This window comes from Zootoca vivipara, chromosome 12, assembly GCF_965207765.1.
Source record: "Zootoca vivipara chromosome 12, rZooViv2.hap1.1, whole genome shotgun sequence".
In the NCBI taxonomy this organism is placed as follows: Eukaryota; Metazoa; Chordata; class Lepidosauria; order Squamata; family Lacertidae; genus Zootoca; species Zootoca vivipara.
The window spans coordinates 49,397,715-49,420,191 of record NC_142595.1 but is presented as its reverse complement, the minus strand read 5'-3'; the positions used below and the strand labels follow the sequence as shown (position 1 = coordinate 49,420,191).

Sequence of the window (22,477 nt, the reverse complement as noted above, 5' to 3'; positions counted from 1 at the left end):
TTTCCTCGCCTTTTCTCTCTTGGCTGTGCGAATCCTAATCTGTTGCCCCACCCTCACCGCTGACCTACCTTGAAGACCGGGTGGCACAACGGCAGATGCCTCAGAGTGCAGATAGCAAAGACCTCGGCCAGCAGGTGCGTATGGAGCAGGTGGGAGATGTTCTGGTGGATGTGGAAGTCGGCGTTGCGGACCCACATCTTAGCCAGGGTCCAGTCCCATACGGAGTCACTGGGAAGGAAGATGGGGTTGTCGGGGCCTGGAGTTTGGCTCAGCTAAGGGAAAGAAGGAGAGGAGGTTGTGATGGGGTGGTCGGGGTGGCTGAGGAGAGAGGGTGGGGCAACAGATTAGGAAATGCCCCCCGCCAGCAGGTTTGGGGGTTGAGCGAAAGTGGTTTTTTTCTTTGCCAGAGCGCGTTGTGTTTGTGTTGGGGTGCGCCAAACCTCTCCACTGCCAGTAACCTCAAATACGGAGGAGACTGAGGCCACATCCCTTTCAAGTGCTACGATACCCCTTTAAACAGTCACGGCTTCACGCAAAGGATTCTGGGAGCTGTAGTTTGCTAAAGGTGCTGAGAGTGGTTGGGAGACCCCCCTACAAATCCCAAGTGGGATTTGTTGTCAAGCCACTCTGAGAATTGTATCTCCGCGAGGGGAATAGGGGTCTCTTCACAACTCCCAGCACCCTTAACAAACTACAGCTCTCATAATCCTTTGGGGGAAGCCATGACTGTTCGGTCGCATATTGTTTTGGATGTATGCTGTGGATGAGGCCTGAGAGAGAAAGAACGGCATGCATGAGCAAAAGGAGGAGGAAAGGAGACGTTTTGGGGAGAAGCGTTCCTCCTTGTCTTTGAAAGCCTTCCTCTCACCATCTTACTTATTCCACGTGGTTCCTCCAGCTGATGGGGCCAATTTGGCCGCCGGACGCCAGTTGCCAACCTCTACCATAAAGAAGGCTGATCGCCGAAGAATTGATGCTTTTGAATTATGGTGCTGGAGGAGACTCTTGAGAGTCCCATGGACTGCAAGAAGATCAAACCTATCCATTCTGAAGGAAATCAGCCCTGAGTGCTCACTGGAAGGACAGATCCTGAAGCTGAGGCTCCAATACTTTGGCCACCTCATGAAAAGAGAAGACTCCCTGGAAAAGACCCTGATGTTGGGAAAGATTGAGGGCACTAGGAGAAGGGGACGACAGAGGACGAGATGGTTGGACAGTGTTCTCAAAGCTACAAACATGAGTTTGACCAAACTGCGGGAGGCAGTGGAAGACAGGAGTGCCTGGCGTGCTCTGGCCCATGGGGTCATGAAGAGTCGGACACAAGTAAATGACTAAACGACTAAACAACAACCATAAAGCAACAGAGGAGGAATTGGAAGGCCTGTGGCCAGGCTGCGGCAAGAGAAGTGGGAAGACCCCCCCCCCAGAGAGTCAGGGAGTGGGCTGCAACAGACTCAGTTCTGACATCCTGCCGTGCTTACCTGGCTGGCTGCTTACCTGGATAGCTATGGGGAGGAGCTCCCCGGAAGGTGTCTGGTACAGGAGGCAGAGAGGGTTCGCCATGTACTGCCGTTGCCCTTGAATCGTGTTCGTCGGGATGCCCTGTAGGATCTTGTAATCCACGATGTAAACGTTCCCTTTCTTTTAGGGTCAGGGAGGAAGAAAAAATAAATGAGGGCTAGTTTGTGTCGTCGCTGTGCGGTGGAAATAAGCTAGCCCAAAGCAGCGTGATAAGAACGCGAGAAAGTAAGAATCCAGTCTTGCCCATCTGGTCATAGAATCATAGAATCATAGAGTTGGAAGAGACCACAAGGGCCATCCAGTCCAACCCCCTGCCGAGCAGGAAACACCATCAAAGCATTCTTGACATATGGCTGTCAAGCCTCTGCTTAAAGACCTCCAAAGAAGGAGACTCCACCACACTCCTTGGCAGCAAATTCCACTGCCGAACAGCTCTTACTGTCAGGAAGTTCTTCCTAACTGATCCTGCATCCTGCTGCCACAGTGGCCAACCGGAGGCGTCTTCTGGGAAACCCGCAAGACGGACCAGAGCCCAGGAGTGCTTTCCACCTGTGTGGTTTCCAGCAACTGGTGCTCAGAAGCCCCCACCGCCCCCAGCCACGGAGGGAGCGCATGGCCATGAGGGTCAGTAGCCACTGGTGCAGGTAGCCAGCTTTGGCAGGTGGGACATCCCAGCCGCCTCTTGAGACAAGTTTGGAGCCTCTTACGCTTCGGAAGGATGCAGCGGCTATTTACTTGGAGAAGCAAGGGATGAAAGAATTGAGTCACCTGGATTTCCTCCTGCAGGGTGGCGGATGCTCCGAGAGACGCGGCAACCATCTCCTGGGTCACGGGGAAATTGCTTGGGATCTGGGTGCACTTCCTGATTACCACGGGGTTGACGCCGTTGAGATACTGGGAGCCGAAGAAAGCGTCTTCTTGCCAGTGTTCGGCAACGTACTCTGGGGACGTAGAAAGGCTTTTTTAAAAAACGATGCGTCTCTCTCTCCAAGGCTGTGAGCCCGCTCACCTTTTATCTGGTGGGCGGCGTTGCAGCCAGCCAGCCGAACCTCAACAGTTTTCCGGCGTAGAGGGCGGTATGCGGAGCCCAGTTGCCCCTTCAGCTTCCAACATCTCCTCTTCCCAGTCTGCTCCCTCTTCTCCCTCTGACCACTCAACGTTGTCCCACCACCACTCCCTTGGCCCTCAGCCATCTTCCCTTGGGGGTTCCCCAGCTGGTTTCTCCCTTGCGTCCAACCAGTCTGTGACAGAAGAGCCTGGCCGCTGGATCAGGCCCGGAGCGAGGCTCATCTAGTCCAGCATCCTGTTCTCCCAGTGGCCAAGCAGGTGGGAAGCCTGAAAGTTAGACATGAGCACAACAACACTCTACCTGTTTGCGATTTGCAGAATACCACCTGCAGCACTGGAGGTACTGGGCAATATTTGGCAGGATCCTGTTTCCTCCTCTACTCTGCCCAGAAGCCTTCTGAGGAACAGGAACCCTTGGACTATGTTTGAACTTTTTTTTTAATCTTGCAGGGCTCATGTACTTGCGTCAGTGACAAGATAGGTCTGAATCTGGGAGAGGAAGCTTCCCACTTCAATCTAGTTCCCTCCCTGGAAAGGCTACACCTGTTGAGTTTCGGCCTGTAGAAAGCAGCAAGGTGGGGAAGGGCTGTAGCATCTCATTTGCATGCTGGCGGTCCCAAGTGCAGTCCCCAACGGCATCTCCATTAGGGGCCTGGAATTTCCTGTGCCTGAAAACCTGGAGTGTCGCTGCCAGTCAGTGTAGACAATATTGAGCTAAATGGACCAATAATGATAATGATGATAATGATAATAATAATAATAATAATAATAATAATAATAATAATAATAATAATTTATTATTTATACCCCGCCCATCTGGCTGGGTTTCACCAGCCACTCTGGGCGGCTTCCAACAGAAAAATAAAACACAGTAATCTATTAAACATTAAAAGCCTCCCTGAACAGGGCTGCCTTCAGATGTCTTCTAAAAGTCTGGTAGTTGTTTTCCTCTTTGACATCTGTTGGGAGGGCGTTCCACAGGGCAGGCGCCACCACCGAGAAGGCCCTCTGCCTAGTTCCCTGCAACTTGGCTTCTCGCAACGAGGGAACCGCCAGAAGGCCCTCGGTGCTGGACCTCAGTGTCCGGGCAGAACGATGGGGGGTGGAGATGCTCCTTCAGGTATACTGGACCGAGGACATTTAGGGCTTTAAAGGTCAGCACCAACACTTTGAATTGTGCTCGGAAACGTACTGGGAGCCAATGTAGATCTTTCAAGACCGGTGTTATGTGGTCTCGGCGGCCGCTCCCAGTCACCAGTCTAGCTGCCGCATTCTGGATTAGTTGTAGTTTCCGAGTCACCTTCAAAGGTAGCCCCACGTAGAGCACATTGCAGTAGTCCAAGCGGGAGATAACTAGAGCATGCACCACTCTTGCTAGACAGTCTGCAGGTAGGTATACAGCTGCCCTGGACACAGAATTGACCTGCGCCTCCATGGACAGCTGAGAGTCCAAAATGACTCCCAGGCTGCGCACCTGGTCCTTCAAGGGCACAGTTACCCCATTCAGAACCAGGGAATCCTCCACACCTGCCTGCCTCCTGTCCCCCACGAACAGTACTTCTGTCTTGTCAGGATTCAACCTCAATCTGTTAGCCGCCATCCATGCTCCAACCGCCTCCAGGCACTCACACAGAACCTTCACTGCCTTCACTGGTTCTGATTTGAAAGAGAGGTAGATTCCAATGACCCAAAGATCCCGACTGCTCCTCCTTCAAATGTGCCTGTTCTATCCTGGGCAAATGGCTTCCATCGTCATATTTTATAGCGCTCGTGCATGTGTAAAGGGGCACCTACCGGAAACGGGTGTCTTGTTGAACCAGAAAACCTTCCGGATGTCTTCCAGTTTCTTCCAAGACTCCTGGCAGTTCATGAATCCCTTCAGTTTCACCTCCATCAATCTAAAGGAATCACAGAATCATAAGAGTCAGAAGGGTTCCCGGAGGGTCATCTAGTCCAGCCCCCTGTGATGCGGGGAGAAGGGCAGCAGTGGTGGTGGTGGTGAGAAGAATGGGTGACAGTTGAGGACCGTGGAGCTGAGTGCCAATAGCTGCTGCTTCATAGCAAATAATTAACAACGAGGGAATGGGGGCAGCTGGAGATCAGCTTACTAGGAATGTGGCTGGTCCCCAAACAGCAATCCTTTGCTTTCGCAATGCAAATTGGCACTCGGTCTTGCTAGCTGAACTGGAAACGGGGGGGGGGGTTGCTATCTTAAATCAGGTCCCCTTGCGAAAGAGACCTTGGGGCGGGGGATCTCGGCGACAAATTGGCACAGCAAATTGCACAGTGACGGCCAGCAAAGTGGTTTCGGACTTTGGACTTAAATTGTAGAGTTGGAAGGGACCCCCAAAGCTCATCTAGTTCAACCCCCTGCGATGCAGGAGATGGCCCACGTGCATTATGATGTCATGTGACTTCCAAATGTGGTAAGACAGCCCTGCTGGGTGTTATTTTTTTGGGGGGGGGGGTTATTTTCATTCTGCTTAGTGGGGCCCCGGACTCCTGCCCTCAAAGGCCTGTCCGCTTTTGGTTTCCTCTCATGAAAATTCAACGGCCTGTGTAACGTTCAGTTGTGGTGCAATGGTGTCAAGACCAGGACCTGGGAAACCAGAGTTCAGATCCCTACAAGGCTGTGAAGCTCACTCGGTGTAACCTTGGGCCAGTCACTGCCTCTCTCAGCCTAGCCTACCTCGCAGGGTTGCTGTGGGAATTAGATGAGGAGGGGGAGAAGAACCACATAGCCAATGCAATTCTGCATCAATAGAAGTATAGCATCTAGATCTAGGGAAGTAATAGTACCTCTGTATTCTGCTCTGGTCAGACCTCACCTGGAGTACTGTGTCCAGTTCTGGGCACCACAGTTCAAGAAGGATACTGACAAGCTGGAACGTGTCCAGAGGAGGGCAACCAAAATGGTCAAAGGCCTGGAATCAATGCCTTATGAGGAACGGCTTAGGGAGCTGGGTATGTTTAGCCTGGAGAAGAGAAGGTTAAGGGGTGATATGATAGCCATGTTCAAATATATGAAAGGATGTCATATGGAGGAGGGAGAAAGATTGTTTTCTGCTGCTCCAGAGAAGCGGACACGGAGCAATGGATTCAAATTTCAAGAAAGAAGATTCCACCTAAACATTAGGAAGAACTTCCTGACAGTAAGAGCTGTTTGGCAGTGGAATTTGCTGCCAAGGAGTGTGGTGGAGTCTCCTTCTTTGGAGTTCTTTAAGTAGAGGCTTGACAGGCATATGTCAAGAATGCTTTGATGGTGTTTCCTGCTTGGCAGGGGGTTGGACTGGATGGCCCTTGTGGTCTCTTCCAACTCTATGATTCTATGATTCTATGAGCTCCTTGGAGAAGAAGGTGGAAAATAAATGCAATAAGCAATTTTTAAATGCATAATGCACTTTAAAACAAAACAAAACAAAACAAAATATTATTCTTTCCAATATAATGCATTTTGTGTGTGCTTTTCCCAGTCATTCTTATGCACACTTTCCCCTCGTAGATGCATGTTTGTGTACATTATTAGGGCAACTGCCCTGGAAAATTTGGGGTGCATTTCTGTCTCTGACTTTGGAGGCAGAGCCTAGCCCCCATCCTGTTTTGCAAAGAAGTGAGAGTTGCATTGGTCGCTGCAACGCCAATTTTACTTCTGGATCGGCCCACCCACTGGCCTGAGGTCCTTGGAATGTTGCTGAAGACTGGATGTGGCCCTCGGGCTTGGAAAAGTTCCCCTCCCTGCTCTTGTTTCGGTTGCAAAAGGACCGATAGCAACTGTGATAACTGGCTGTGATAACCCCTATTCACCCAAAGCATCGCAGCACAGGACCCAAAGGGAGCAGACCAGCTTGTTCGACACCCGAGAGTCAAGACAGATAGAGAGCCGGTCAGATCCTGACTGCCAAATGATGGCTTTCCTCGGCTTTCGGGACTCACGTGAGCTTTGACCGCACCAGGAAGGAGCTGAGCTTGGTAAAGGAAAACTTCACGTTGGTGTTCAGCTCCTCGATGTTCTCCACAGCCAGGCAGTGAGGCATCCCCGGCGCAAATTCTGCCCACCTGGTTTTTAAAATCAAGATTTTAATGGGGAGAGGTTTGCTTTAAAATCTCTAGTGTCTGGTTTTCTGCCACTTCAGAAGGCAGGCGAGAGATCCTGTGCTGGAACGCCCCTCTGTTCGAAGTAATGACATGGCGTCTGCAACAAAATGTTGCAGCGTGGGAAGTTCCTGCTCACCATTCCAGTCATTCGGGCTCCATTTCCCCTCCACCCTGGTTTTCTATCCCCACCCCTGGTGATATATGCATTATTGACGAAATATCTGGCACTTGGCCTAGCTGTACCCCAAGAGGCCAGTTCTCAGCTCAGAGGTGCAGCCTGGCTGGAGGAGTTAGCTACCGCTCTGCGCAGGCTCCTAGGCCTCATTGAGGATAAAGTTTGATTTCCCACTAATCTTGTTGTAGTGGGTTCATGCGAAATAGCAGAAGATGAGATACCCTCTACAATAGCAAACCCCCTCCAAGTGTCCCTGTTATCCAGGGGCAGTTCCAGATTTACAGAAGCCGTCTTGGTTTCTGATTTGATCCCGGAATGACTTGCTATCCCTTAGGACAGGGATGCCCAACTTCCAGGAAACTGCGATCTACTCCCACTATAAATAAACTGGCAGTGATCGACCCATTGGATTGATCAGAGTTGTTGAGCTTTTTTGGGGGGGGGGGTTTCGATTGATGGAGTTCATTCAACCAGGATCGAGTAGGGACAGCCTGCGATCAACCGGTAGATTAGTAACTTATACAACCTTTAGAAGACATCTGAAGGGAAGTTTTAAAATGTTTAATGTTTTATTGTATGGCTGGGGCAACTCAGGTGGGTGGGATATAAATAATAAAATTATTATTATTATTGAATAGGACGTCCCTATTTTCATCAGATAAATGTTGGAGGATATTCAATAGTCTGTCATCAGTCCATACCCAGGAAGAATGTTAAGTCCTTTCTGGGTTGTTGAGGTTTTTTTAGGGTTGTTTAGGGTTTTTACTCCCCCAACACCTATATAGCTTCTGCCAAAAAATACCTCCTGCTTCGACATGGATGGTGCCATTTTGGCTAAGTGTCCCTGAGCTTGCTTATTTCCTCCTCCCTCCCACTCTTTTTGTGCTGTATCCTTTTATAAAAAAATTGGAAGCCAAAAAGCAGGGAATGCCTTCATCTTTATACAATCTATAAACCGCTCGGGAGTTTTTTTTATCTTTGGGGGGGATTAAAAAAGTAAAATCATTTCAATAATGCAGAAAGCATATGTGACACAAGGATTGGCACTCAAACCCTTAATCCTGGAAACGGACTAGAACGTCATCATCCCCGCACATAGAAAACTAGGTTAAAACCCTTCTCCCTGACATGCTAGATTTATAGGTGCGGGGATTCTACATACACACCCCGCATTCATGCTCCCCATAATCATGTGAGCTCTTAAACTGCAATCTGGAGTAAATTGTTCCAGGTGGGGCAGGCTCAGTGAGCTCCTTGGAAGTCAGGGAGGGAGACTAGCTCTTGACAAGTGTTAAATCAAGATGTTTAAGGACTAGTATTGCAAAATTCACCCCCTTTTAAAAACAAAAAACAAACTCTGTCCTTCTGGGGTGGGGGTATTGTTTAGAGTTTTTTTTCTTACCATTGTCAGTATTATTATTATTATTATTATTATTATTATTATTATTATTATTATTATTTTATTACATCTTTGTTCTTATAATGATTTATGTGGGAATTGTTCAATGGCAGCTGTGTGCTTTTTGACGTGTTTTATTTAACATTCATGGCTCCTTGGGTTATTTGTGTAATTATGTGGGCTTTTTCATGTTGTAAACCACCTTGAGCATGGCTTTGGCTATAGAAAGGGGGCATACAAATTAAATTATGATGATGGAGATATTTGGAGAACGTCAAATGAAGTGTAGGCAAGCACGTTTTGTTCCGCAGGGTTTGCTGAAAGACTATTTCACTGGGAAATATTTCCGCCGATTTGGCCGACATGCAGCAGCAACGAATGACCCATTGCATGTCGGGAGAAGGGAAGCGAAGTGGAGACAGATATTTAGGAGAAGCTGCTCTCTAAAGAGTTGGGTCATTGGCGCATCGAGCTCAACTTTGCCCACATTGGCTGGCAGCAGTGGCTTTCCAAGGTAACTCTTCCAGCCCCGCCTGGGGCTTGAACCAGGGCACCTTCTGCACCCAAAACAGGTGCTGTTCCCGCTGAGCTACAGCTCTGAAGGCAAGACCTCCTCACCTGTATGCCACCTGTCTCGCCTTCACCTCCTCTGCCCGGTGGTGCAGAAGCAACTGGTTGCCGTCATCGTCACAAACAAGTTTGGCTGGAAGGAGAGAAGAAACGGAGCGCTGTTGTTTCAAAAGACATTAGCATTTGAAATGTGAAAACTTTCCACTGTGGAGGGTGGCTTAGCAGACACGGGCTTGCGAGGCCAGGGTTCAAATCCCCGCTCAGCCATAAAGTTCACTGAGCCCCCTTGGGCCAATCACCCTCTCTTGGCCTAAGGAACGGGGAGCTACGAATGCCAATGAATGAATAAGTCTGGGGTGGCTTTGAGCAGCAGCAACAGCATCATTTGACTATGATTATTAAAACTCTGACCCGCCCTTCGCCAACAGGTCCCAGAGCAGGTTAAGGCAACTGAAAATTCGGAACTGATATGCAAAACATGTTCACAGGGTGGTTCTGGAAAATACGCTTCTCAAGGCAGGGATGCCAACTTCAATAAAATATTGGAGGAGGGGAGCAGGTAAGCCCTGCCCCCACATTATATATATATATATATATATATATATATATATATATATATATATAAACTTTATTGAATTATACATTAAAAATACATTCACAATCACACCGGGGGGGAAATTAAAAAATAAACAAAATTGTTCAAATCATAACAACCAGTAACCAAACTTCTAAAAAACAAAAACAAAAGGACAAACAAGATCACACATTTACAAAAAAAGATAGAAATCATAATAATCCTCATAAACATAATCATAATCATAAATTAATTCATAAAGAACATAAACATAATCCTAAATTAAATCATAATTTTTTTAAACGAATTCTTACATTCATTCTCTCTTTCATACCCCAAAATTCCCATGTTGTCTTTTTTCTTAAGATTAAATCTTCTGTCCCCTACCCCCCCACCAACCTCCCTTACTTCCAGTCTTCCCTATATATTGAGTTATTCCATTCTTGATTAATGCATGCTTATTTCCAATTTCTCTCTTTCTTTAATTTCCTCACCCTTCATAAATCTGCCACAAGATTTGCTTTCTCTTGTTCTTTAAATATGTCTCAAAGGATTCCCAATTTTCCCCTGCTTTCTCTTTCCCTATTCCTTTGGAGATCCCATATTTTATAGCCAAATTTTTATATCCTATTAATTTCGTTTGCCAATCTTCTATCTTCGGTATTTTCTCGCTCCCCCCCCCATAATCAATCACATGTTATAGCACATACACGCCATTTGAATGGCAAAGCCCATCAACTTTTGGGGGAGGGATCCCGCCTTCTGAAATATTTTATCGGGGGTGCCAAAGGGACCTTGTCCCCGAGGAGTTAGAAAGTGAGGCATTGGGAGGGGCTGGCTAATAAATAATCTGTATGTAGCCAGTAATGAATGATGTGCATGCAACCAGTCGGGCAAGCCACACAGCCTAGCAATCTATAAATCAGTTCTGGGAAGAGTTTTTGAGAAGCTCGTGTACGGACTGATCGGCCGCAGGGCCGTGCAAACTGAGGCTACCCGGGGAAGTCACTTCACCGCTTCTTGAGAGCTTCCAAGTGGAAGGTTGAAATGCTCGCTTGGTACACATATATCGTTTGCTGTTTAGAATAAAATCTTTAATCTTTTCGCTCACTTGTGCTTTGTATTAGAATCATAGAATCGTAGAGTTGGAAGAGACCACAAGGGCCATCCAGTCCAACCCATAGCTGCCAAGTTATCCCTTTTTTAAAGGGATTTTCCCTTATGCTGAATAGGCTTCCTCGCGAGAAAAGGGAAAACTTGGCAGCTATGGTCCAACCCCCTGCCAAGCAGGAAACACCATCAAAGCATTCTTGACATATGCCTGTCAAGCCTCTGCTTAAAGACCTCCAAAGAAGGAGACTCCACCACACTCCTTGGTAGCAAATTCCACTGCCGAACAGCTCTTACTGTCAGGAAGTTCTTCCTAATGTTTAGATGAAATCTTCTTTCTTGTAGCTTGGATCCATTGCTCCGTGTCCGATTCTCTGAAGCAGCAGAAAACAACCTTTCTCCCTCCTCTATATGACATCCTTTTATATATTTGAACATGGCTATCATATCACCCCTTAACCTTCTCTTCTCCAGGCTAAACATACCCAGCTCCCTAAGCCGTTCCTCATAAGGCATCGTTTCCAGGTACATCGTTTCAGGTAATACATCATTTCAGGTAATACATCATATTACAGTGTTTTGTTCCTTTAATTTTTTGGGGGGGGGGCAAGAGAGTGGGGCCCTAAGCTATAGCTTGTTTATACGTAAATCCGGCACTGGTAAAAACCATCGCTCTGCCTCGCTCAGTACCGTACTGTCAACAGCACAGCCTGGCAACCTTTGTTCCCCAAGGTTTTAGGTGGGGGGGGGGACATTCCCAGCCCTACCAGTGTGGGGGTGGCACAAAGGGGCACAATATGTGTACCCTTGTGAAACCCAGAGTGTGCTGCTAATAGGGAAATTATGGTAGCCTGTCACTTTAAGAAATTGCTGCCTTAAGAAACCGTTGATTCTGCAAGTTCACGGTCTCCATCGGGGCAGCAATACAGCTAATAGTAAATCACAAGATATAGCACAAAGCTAGAACATAAGTTGCTGCAAGAAGAAACACAACATACAACAGAACGCAAATGGTTACACGGAACACAGGTTCCCATATACCAGGCACGTCCAACAGGTAGATCGTGATCTACTGGTAGACCACTGGATGTCTGTGGTAGATTACTGCTAGATTACTGGCTCCCCTAAAAAAAGCTCACCCAAAAATTCCCTCCTCCCTAAAAAAACAAAAAGCTGAACAACTAAGACCTAAAGCCCTTAAAGAAATGGGCCTTCCTCCGTCCTAAAATAAGCTCAACAAGTTTGACATGAATCCCCAAAAAACAGGGCTTCCCTTCCTTAAAAAAAAGCTCAACAGCTTTGACCTGAACCTGCCAAAAGGCGGTAGGTCACTGCCAGTTTTTAACTCTGTGAGTAGATCACAGTCTCTTGGGAGTTGGCCACCCCTGCCATATACCACAGGGGGGGGGGCTTTTGCAACAGCGTGGAGGCCATGGGTGGGAATCAAAAGTGTGTCAGCAGAAAGAGCCGGTGCTCATTGCGCAAGCGTACTAACATGAAATGCATCTGACAACTTGAATGAGGTAATGATTGTATATGACTGGGTGAAATTAAAATGCTTTGTAAAAGAGTTATAAATAACCCCCCTCTTGCCACGAGGAAGGGGGCGGGACTTGGCGGAACATACGCTGGCAGATCCATGAGTTTTACAGTGGTAAAGTGGTGCCTCGCAAGACGAATTTAATTTGTTCCGTGAGTCAATTCGTCTTGCGAAAAATTCGTCTTGCGAATTGCGGTTTCCCATAGGAATGCATTGAAATCTCCTTTTTTCTTTTTTTTTGCCCATTGGAATGCAATAATTAAATTTCAATGCATTCCTATGGGAAACCGCGATTCGCAAGACGAATTTCTCGCAAAACGAATTCTTCTTGCGAGTCACCTTCGTCTTGCGAAAAATTCGTCTTGCAGGGCATTCGTCTTGCGAGGTACCGCTGTACCTTGGTTTAAGAACAGTTTAGTTTAGGAACAACTTTGATTAAGAACGCTGCAAACCCGGAAGTAGGTGTTTTGGTTTGTGAACTTTGCCTTGGAACAAGAACATGTTCTTCTGAGCTATGACCCTTCCCAGGAGCTCGAATGCCCCCAGCCCCCCAGCCCTACCTTTGGGGCCATAGTCTGGAATTATTTTCTGGAGGGACGTGGGCCGACAGATGTCAGCCACCTCCAAGAGTTCACATATGACACAAACCAAGGGGGTGGAACCACGACATTATCCCTGAGATTGCAGGCAGAAGGGACTTGGCGACCTGGGAGCGTTCGCCCTGCGTCGCCGTCCCAGTGAAGGGCTTCTCTGCACAGATGCTACTAGCGTCTCACCTGTCCCTTCTCTCAGCTCCACGGTCGTGTACCCCTCGAGCCACTGGTAGCAGGGGAAGCGGTACGTCTCTCCCTGTGGGGTGACCAGCTGGACAAAGTTGCAGTACCAGCTGTCCTCGGGGAAGAAGAGGTAGGGTTCCTTGTGGAGGTGGACCAGCAGGATCGGTCCCAGCTCCCCATCGATGGGCACCTTGTATTCATCCACCTGCGGAAAGAAAAGGGACAACCGCCGATTCGCCACGGCACCCAGAAAGCAGGACTTCACCTGTTTGATTTGGGGCCTGTTAAAGCAGCTCTGGTCCGTGGGCCTATTTTTGGCCCACGTGGCCTCCCTCAATTTTGGCCCTTAGCCAAAAATGGCACTATCCATGTCACCATCCATTTTGGCCCGTGGGGCTGTTTTAGTCAAACCAAGCCCCTCCGGCCCAATGATAGTGAAGGATTTTGCTTGGATGAATTTCCCATCAGACTTTTTGACATGGAGGGTGTGTGTGTGTGTGCAGGAAACCAGCAGACAGTTTGATTATATTGCGCCGTTTGATTTTAAAATGTTGCTTTTATTCTTGAGCTTTGTTTGTCTTTATAATTGCAACCCCCCTTTGAAGGGGCTCTGCGCTTTTAATTTAAGTAATCACAATATGCGCTTCTTACCAAAGCGCCCCTTGCAAAATGGTATGAGACCAGCTGAATTTACTCCCAGGTAAACGGATAGAGCAGGGGTCCCCAAACTAAGGCCCGGGGGCCTGATGCGGCCCAATCGCCTTCTAAATCCGGCCCACGGACGGTCCGGGAATCAGCATGTTTTTACATGAGTAGAATGTGTCCTTTTATTTAAAATGCATCTCTGGGTCATTTGTGGGGCATAGGAATTCATTCATATTTTTTTTCAACATATAGTCCGGCCCCCCACAAGGTCTGAGGGACAGTGGACCGGCCCCCTGCTGAAAAAGTTTGCTGACCCCTGGGATAGAGGATTGCAGCCTAAACCTCTGATCAGTCAGGTAATGGGTCTGATTACGACTAAATTAGATGCATGTTTCCCCTGCTGGCCGTTTTGTGCTTTTTTTCAGATTTTGCAATTTGTAACGTATTTGGGGCGCCTGTGCATTTGCATTTATTCTTTGAATTATTTTACTGTTTTCATGTGCGGATATGGTCACACACAGAACGGTGATACTAAAACGCTTTAAATAAATAAATTCAATCCCTGCTCGATTTAGTAGCCATTCTAATCTACTGTTAACATTATGGTAGATCAGGCATCCCCAAGCTGCGGCCCTCCAGATGTTTTGCCCTACAACTCCCATGATCCCTAGCTAACAGGACCAGTGGTCAGGCATGATGGGAATTGTAGTCCAAAACATCTGGAGGGCCGAAGTTTGGGGATGCCTGTGGTAGATCTTAATTATCTTCCCATGCCTTTTAATTCTTTTTAACTGTTTCTATTGATCATTTCAATATTTCTGAATCGCTACGAGTTGGCATTGAATCGTATTAGCTACATGTTGCATTTACATGGGTTTTTAATTGTATGAGAAATTTTCTTCCTTTTTATATTTACTTAACTTTTGAGGTATTTTGTAATGGGTGTAATTAGAATTGGAAAACGTATAGAATGCTATGATATGAAGGTTAATTTTTTTGTTTTTGTTTTTGTTTTGTATGTTTGTTTGTGTTCTTATAAAATGAATAAAAATTATTTGATATAAAGGTTAATTCTGAAAGCCATGAGGCGGGAGGGAGGGAAGTGGACAGGCTCTAGAGCAGGGGTCAATAACCCAAGGCCCATGGGCCACAAGCAGCCCATGAGCCGCCCCCCAACCAGCTTGGCGAGTCCCCGCGCGCTGCAGTAAAATGGTGCAGCACGGGGATTCGCTTCCGCGGCGCTGGAAATTGCGTCTGCGCAGACAGAGACGCCGAAAATCTGTTTTGTGGTTATATATTGTTAAATGGAAAACTAATAAAAATTATTTACATATAGAAAAAGAATTGCAGTGGAGAGACGAGCTCCTCAGCCCCCCCCCCCCGAGCTGCCTCCCTGCCTCCCCACACCCCCCCCAAGTCCACCTCTGCAGGTCCTCTCACCGCTCCCTGGGCAAAGTCCTTCCCCGTATTGTTCAGCGTCTGCTTGGGGCTGCTGCCCCTCGAGCCCACCAGGGTGATGGAGACGGTGTCGAAGGTCCCCGAGCCCCAGAACGTCCCGGTTGCCACTTGAACCTTGTACGAAGCCATCAGGATTCCTTCTTCGCTGCTGGACTCGGCCGGCCGTCCCCTGCAGCAGCTCTCCTCTCGATGCTTCGTGGGCTAAAGGTGAAGTCCAGAGGGAGGTATGAGGGACTGCTGGACGAGCAAGATGCTTTCGGTGGAAGCTGGGAGGTGGCCGCAGCAGATCTGCCAGAGATAGCCCCTCAGCGTCATGTGGGCCAGAGGTTATCAGCGAGGGGCGAAGAAGCAGAGGGGACAACTCCCCTGGGGACGGCTGGGCAGGAGGCAGGGAGCCAACAGGAGGGGGAGCCAGAGGCAACGGCCGGCAGAGCCAACTAAATCTAGCATCGACCCTGTCCTCTTCCTCCCCAAGGAGCAACAAAAAGGCTAAGGCTGGAGGAAGCTGGTTGTAAGAAGGGGACTAGATCATAGCCCCGTTTCTCTAATGGTCCAGCCTTGTGAAACCAGTTGAGCTTAACATTCCTCAATGGGGTGGTGCGAACCAGTACAGGATGAAGACAGTTGGGTGTTTGAGAGGTAAAGGTAAAGGGGCCCCTGATCATCAGGTCCTGTTGTGTCCGACTCTGGGGTTGCGGCGCTCATCTCGCTCTATAGGCCGAGGGAGCCGGCGTTTGTCCGCAGACAGCTTCCGGGTCATGTGGCCAGCATGACAAAGCTGCTTCTGGCGAACCAGAGCAGCGCACGGAAACGCCGTTTACCTTCCCTATTTATCTACTTGCACTTGGATGTGCTTTCGAACTGCTAGGTGGGCAGGAGCTGGGACCGAGCAACGGGAGCTCACCCCGTTGCAGGGATACGAACCACCAACCTTCTGATCAGCAAGCCCTAGACTCTGTGGTTTAACCCACAGCACCACCTGGGTCCTTGAGAGGTAGCAGCCTGCAAATTCTTTAGCCTGAGGCACAAGTTCTCTAGAAGCTCCTTTCTGCGAGGTAGAGCTTTATGGCCAACCCACGTATCCTCTCCATCTGAGGGTTTATGGTGCTGACCTTTAAAACCTAAAGGGCTTCAGCACTATATACTGAAAAGAGCATCTCCACCCCCATCGTTCAGCCCGGACACTGAGGTCCAGCTCTGAGGGTCTTCTGGCTGTTCCCTCCCTGCGAGAAGCCAAGTTGCAGGGAACCAGTCCTGTACAGTCGTACCTCGGAAGTCAAACGGAATCCGTTCCAGAAGTCTGTTCGACTTCCAAAACATTCGGAAACCAAAGCGCGGCTTCTGATTGGCTGCCGGAAGCTCTTGCAGCCAATCGGAAGCCGCAGAAGCCCCGTCGGACGTTTGGCTTCCCAAGAAAAAAGTTCGCCAACCGGAACAGTCACTTCCAGGTTTCCGGCGTTCGGGAGCCAAAACGTCCGAGAACTGAGCTGTTCGACTTCCAAGGTACGCCTGTACAATGAAGTTTTTAATGTTTAATGTTTTGTTGTGTTTTAAATACTTTGTTGCGAGCTGCCCAGAGTGGCTGTGGCAACGCGGTTAGATGGGTGGGATGTAATAATAATAATAATAATAATAATAATAATAATAATAATAATAATAATTCATTATCTTTAAAACGGACCTGACGGCTCTTCAGGCAGAGACGCCTTTCCAACATTGGCCTGTCCTCTGACGGCTTTAAAATACAGGACTATCATCTGTGAAGGAGGTTGTACAGCCACATTGGGGGAGGGGGTCAGACGCAGCACCCCCCCCCAAAGACCTCGGGATATCAGACTGGCGGTCAAAACGTCCCAGAAGTCTCCCAAAACAGCTGCCCAAATTTTAAGATTCTGCTTTCTGCTGAAGGGACGGAAGAGTTACCTGAAGTTCTTTCTGGAGATGGGTGGGTTTCTCCAGGGAAGCAGCCCCCCTTCCTTGGGCACCCAGAAAGCCAGCAGGGATTCCAGAGCAACGGCAGGCCCCGTTCAGAGGCCACCTCCTCCCCAAAAAGGCCTCCATTTTCCACCGGGCGGCATCGTAAGCTACGGAGACAGGAAAATGTTTGTTTAAATCTCCTTGGCGGCTTGCTGGCCGTTTCCCACTTCAGGCAGACACTGCGTTTATTGATTCGGGGCAGGAGAGGAGAAGGGGCCTGGGGATGTTCCACGCAGCAGCATGGGGCCAAATGTTTGCAAATGAGCGACTTCTGGGCAGACAGCTGCAATCCTGACACTGTGACCCAGGACCTGGCCGATACCCGCATCCTATTTTATCGCTGCTTCCCCATGCTGTCATATAGAGGAGGGAGAAAGGTTGTTTTCTGCTGCTCCAGAGAAGCAGACGCGGAGCAATGGATTCAAACTACAAGAAAGAAGATTCCACCTAAACATTAGGAAGAACTTCCTGACAGTAAGAGCTGTTCGGCAGTGGGATTTGCTACCAAGGAGTGTGGTGGAGTCTCCTTCTTTGGAGGTCTTTAAGCAGAGGCTTGAAGTTGACAGGCATATGTCAAGAATGCTTTGATGGTGTTTCCTGCTTGGCAGCCAGGGGGTTGGACTGGATGGCCCTTGTGGTCTCTTCCAACTCTACGATTCTATGCTAGAGCTGTCGTGGCGCCCAGCGGCGATGAACTCGAACTCAGGGGTGGTTTCCACCCAATGCTTTGATGTGCAGGACCTCGTCGCACGGATTATGCAAATCGCTGTTCAGCGGGCGGTGTGCATGGCTGCACAAATGCAGAGCGGGCGACACTCATGACTATTCAAGGCGCTGATCCAACCGCAGCACACCCCCAGAAACCCCCAAAAAAGGTGGGCACAACTTGGCGCGGCTGGCTGCTCCTAACCTCAGCAGCCTGGCGAGTCTCCGAGAGGCCTGAATTAGCTGTTTCCCCACATGGAGGTGTGGCAAAGGGGAGGGGGCTTCCCCTGTTGGATTTCTGCCTGCCACACAACTGTCACAGGCGCAGGATTTCTGCCAGGGGAATAGCGGACGCTCAGATTAAGTACACAATTGCTCTGGGTGTGGACCGCCAGGCCAAGATTATTCCTTAGGGCAGTGTTTCCCAACCAGTGTGCCTCCAGATGTTTTGGGACTACAACTCCCATCATTCCTGACCACTGGTCTTGCTAGCTAGGGATGATGGGAGTTGTAGTCCCAAAACATCTGGAGGCACACTGGTTGGGAAACACTGCCTTAGGGCATGGGTAGGCAAACTAAGGTCCGGGGGCCAGATCCGGCCCAATCGCCTTCTCAATCCGGCCCGTGGATGGTCCAGGAATCAGTGTGTTTTTACACGAGTAGAATGTGTGCTTTTATTTAAAATGCATCTCTGGGTTATTTGTGGTGCATAGGAATTCGTTCATTATTCCCCCCCCAAAAAAAAATATATAGTCCGGCCCCCCACAAGGTCTGAGCGGCCCCTGCTGAAAAAGTTTGCTGACTCCTGCCTTGGGCTGTTCTTTCCACCCCAGAGACCATTCACCTGCTCCTGGAGATTTGCTGGTGGAGACGACTCTGCGAGCGCCCTCCAATCTCTTCCAGCGCTCTTTCACCTTCCAGAATACCCTCAGCCTCATCTTCGAGGTCCTTGGAAAAGAGAAAGGGAAAGGGTGGGAATCCAGGCAGGTTTTTCCAGGAAGCAAAATGCCACACATTCCTAACCTGGGGGTGGGGAATGTCAAGACTGGAACGCGCCGTTTTATTTTTAACTTTGCTGTTTGCACAGGAACGTGGAAAAGGGCCCGCTACTGACACAGACTGTTAGTTCAGTGCTGGCAACAGGGGCTGGCAACAATTCTGCTTTCTGAAGCCTTTGCCAGGATCAGGCCAGCGGCCCACCTAGTCCAGCATCCAGTTCTCACAGTGAAGCAGATGCCCTATAGGGAAACCCACGAGCAGAATTCGAACACAAGAGCAACACTCTCCCCCTCCTGTAGTCTCAGATGGCACTGCTGCCACTGACCGTGGGAGCAGGGCAGAGCCATTGTAGCATTATCATCATCATCATCATCATCATCATTGCTGGGAGCCATCGATGGCCCTCTCCTTCATGAGTTTGGCTAATCCTCTTTCTAAAGCCATCCAGGTCGGTGGCCATTACTGCCTCCTGTGGCAGGGAGTTCCGTAGTCTAACTATGCGCTGCGTGAAGAAGTACCTTTTTAAAACTGTCCCAGATGTTCCGACGCTCAACTTCTTGCAAGTGAGCCGTATCTGAACCAGTCCTGGCCTGAATTAGAAGAATGAGGGTTCTGGAGCGGATCTGTTCTAAGCGCCTTTTCACAGGTAGCCACCGAAATCTTAAGCATGCTTCCTAAGGAGTTTGCCGCATGGAGCAGGAGGGAGGGCTTAGGCCCCATCCACTGGCGGAGGAAGAGGGGGCGGGGGGAGTGCATCATGCCCCTGGGATACGCACCAGCCACGCCCCCAACTGCTCTACACCCCCCAGTGCCGGAGCATGAAGCTCCGCCACTGGGCCCATCCAAACGTACCTTTCCTCCACATTTTCCAGGTGTGGTCTGTGTTTTAAAGCCCCATGTCCGATTTCTCTTTCATTTTGTGTTTTTTTTTTAAGCTCCAGAGCTTTCCCCGCAGAAATCTGCTCTTTACCGCCGAATCGGAGCAAACAGCAATATGCAGAAAGCCCAAATTGCTGTTTGTTGCGCTTTAGCATTAAAGAGCGGGTTTTCACAGGGAAAAGCTCCGGAGGCAAGGAGAGACCATAAGAGTTGGAAGGGACCCTGACAGTCATCTAGTCCAACCCCCTGCAAAGCAGAAATAGTCAGCTGCCCCATATGGGGATCGAACTTCCAACCCAGGCATTATCAGCACCGTGCTCTAACCAACTGAGCTCTAAGCCCTTCGTTAGGGGTAAGCTCTTTGCTCAGAGTAAACATACATAGGATGACTCTGCAAGGAGGGAGGAGGGATGAATTCAATTCAGTTCCCATTTAAAGCTAAACTTTTTTTTTTGAAGCAATGCAGCCATTCTTGGAAAAGCTCTCTGAATTTTGCAAAGCAGTTCTCCAGTCAAGTACAAAAGCACATCTGGTAAGGGTATAAGTGCTCATATTGTAGAAGAAAGCACATACAAAGCACATTAGGAAAAGCCTAGTAGAATTGTACATGAGAGAGAACCGAATTTAAATGTTTGGAAGCTATTTTTTAATTTGTAAATTTCTTCTTTGTTTTCTTATTCTGTTCTTATTTTTTCTGTTTTTGTTTCCTTTTCTTTTTGCCGATTTTTCTTTTTCTTTTTGAATTTTTTTTTGAAAATTATGTTTGATTATATTGGATTATATTGGATTATGTTTAATTGGGTTTAGTTAGATTTGATTATGTTATGTTTATGTTGTGTTATGTTATGTTTTGTAGATTTTAACTTGAAATAAAATTAAGCTTTTTAAAAATTAAAAAAAACACATACAAAGCTCATTATATTAGAGGGGAAATGCAAAAATGTGCATATTTAGGGGAAACGAGATACAAAGACGTATTTAGACATTGAGAAAGTTGACGCGAGTCTTCACCAGTTTTTAGCTTATTAACTTTCCCCAAACCCTAATTCATTGTTGTTAATTCTTCTTGTTGTTTTTTTGCTTTATCCTTTTTTTGTAAACCGCTTTGAGGGTTTGTTTGTTTGTTTTGCAATCAAGCGGTATAATCAATTGTATGAAGTAAATAAATAATGCATTTTAAATATTTGGAGAAATTTTTCGCTGATGGCTTTCTCCCGGACGAGTCCCAAACAATCGCAGAAATGTGGAGAGCCAAACTTTCCTAAGAGCAGAAAAAAACGAGAGCAAGCAAAGCTGCCATATCCACGCATTCCCAAGCGCATAGCTCTGCCCCTTCCCAGCTGCGCCACGCAAGGCACCATGCTGAGACACAGGCCGTGCGGGGAAAGGTTGCAATTCTTTGATTACTGCCTGCGATAAAAGCAGCCTGGCTAGAATGCTGCGCTGCTCAAACTGCTGTGAATTGCTGCAGCTCAGAATGGAGCCTTTGCAGCATCAGACAACGTTAACGCGCCGCGAGCTAAACTTCTTGTGGTCTTGAGCCTTGACGGGGGAAACATCGAACGGCTAAAAGGGTGAGCCACGAGAGGGGCATCAGTATTATTGACTTATGGCATTCGCATCGCTCTTTTTTTCTCCAAGGAATTCGACGGTGGCACCCATGGTTTCCTCCCTCCTCAATTAATCCCCACAACAACCCTGCGAGGTAGGTTCGGCTGAGAGGCAGTGACTGGCCCCAGGCCACCCAGTGAGCTTCATGGCCGAGTGGGGATCTGAAGCTTGGCCTCCCAGGTCCTAGTCCAACACTCTAACCACTGCACCACACTGCCCCGCCGGTCACCAGTCTTTGCATATACAAATCTGTGGATCTATGCCTCTCTCTCTCTCTCTCTGCATTTTCCAAACACACATGCGTGCGCACACACACCATTGTGTTCGGCCAGTGGGTTTAGCTGCCACGATGAGGACTAGAATATTGCATGGGCTGTGGCTGCTCTTTTTGCAAGGAGCATTCCCTCCACGCCAGAGACATTTTGGCAGCTGAGGCAGAAAAAGAAAGCAGGCAATCATGGCGAGGAGAAAAGATGACAGAGAGCGAAACCCCCAAAGGACCATGCTCAAATGCACCCTTTGGTGGTGCCTCTTGGCGCATTGCAATCTCTAACTTCTGAGAGGCAATGTTGGGGCACAGAGGCAGGACCCCCTGAGAACAGAGAGGACCTACAGAGTTCCCCTGCCTTCTCACCCAGCTGGAGACTGGTGCCCTCTAGGAATTGGGCTGCCGTGATGCTGGGGGAGTTTGCCATAGTTTGGGGAGGGGGCTAAGTGGAATTCCCTCCCCCTCCCAGTCCTCCCCAGGGTCCTCACCCCTCTCTGGCTGCCTCGGTCAGGAAGGCAGAGTGGGCCACACCGGCTGGGGCAGTCGGGCAGCGCAGGCAAACAGCTCCGAGATGCACCGAACGAGTCGAGATATTTTCTCCTCCTCCAGCTGTCTTTCCACTTTGCTTCCTCTTTGAGGTAGGTATTGGGAGGAGCTGTCCCAGCTCGAGGGAGTGGCAGAGTTTGTGCTTTCGCTAGCACTCTTTGGAGAGGAAAGAGCATTCCTCGCAGAGAGGGCACCTAGCCAAGCACACGGTACAGACCTCTCCAGCCAGCAGGCCCCGGCTTCCAGGCCACGGGGTGGAAAGGAAAACCGAGCCAAGGGCCCTCGTGGCTTCAAGGAACGGGGGCTCCCACAACCTTGCCCTCCTCCAGGAAACCGGGCCTGTCAGAAGGATCGGCAGGGCAGGTGGGGATTTGCGCGGCAGCGGGGCAAGGAACATGAAGCCATTGAGGGGCAGAAATGGCCAGTGGCCTTGCCACGGAAGGAGCCACGACTGCAGTCCGTGGCGGCGTGGTTCAGATCCCCCAGTCTACAAAAGAGGGAACTGCTGAGCGCCAGACCGCAGAGTTCAGCCTGAGGGCATCGTCTTTTGGATGGACACCA

At 48.9% G+C, this 22,477-nt stretch overlaps 1 protein-coding gene across 2 annotated transcripts in view; it reads right to left on the bottom strand.

Annotated features, from left to right (window-relative positions):
- The window catches only part of LOC118094283 (polyunsaturated fatty acid lipoxygenase ALOX15B), a 29,606-nt gene extending 7,591 nt beyond the window's left edge, over nt 1-22,015 (bottom strand). Inside the window, exons 1-11 of one of the 2 annotated variants that reach the window (XM_035134513.3) lie at nt 21,859-22,015; nt 18,458-18,561; nt 16,855-17,015; nt 14,914-15,132; nt 12,829-13,033; nt 8,877-8,961; nt 6,523-6,645; nt 4,384-4,487; nt 2,290-2,462; nt 1,498-1,641; nt 69-272 (exon numbers count right to left, since the gene is read on the bottom strand). In XM_035134513.3, the coding sequence (XP_034990404.3) occupies nt 69-272; nt 1,498-1,641; nt 2,290-2,462; nt 4,384-4,487; nt 6,523-6,645; nt 8,877-8,961; nt 12,829-13,033; nt 14,914-15,132; nt 16,855-17,015; nt 18,458-18,551 (1,512 nt within the window). In that variant the 5' untranslated portion in view covers nt 18,552-18,561; nt 21,859-22,015. Of the gene's footprint in view, nt 1-68; nt 273-1,497; nt 1,642-2,289; nt 2,463-4,383; nt 4,488-6,522; nt 6,646-8,876; nt 8,962-12,828; nt 13,034-14,913; nt 15,133-16,854; nt 17,016-18,457; nt 18,948-21,858 lie in introns of those variants that run through there. The other variant, XM_035134512.3, reaches the window with a different exon arrangement.
- Nucleotides 22,016-22,477: the final 462 nt, after the last annotated feature.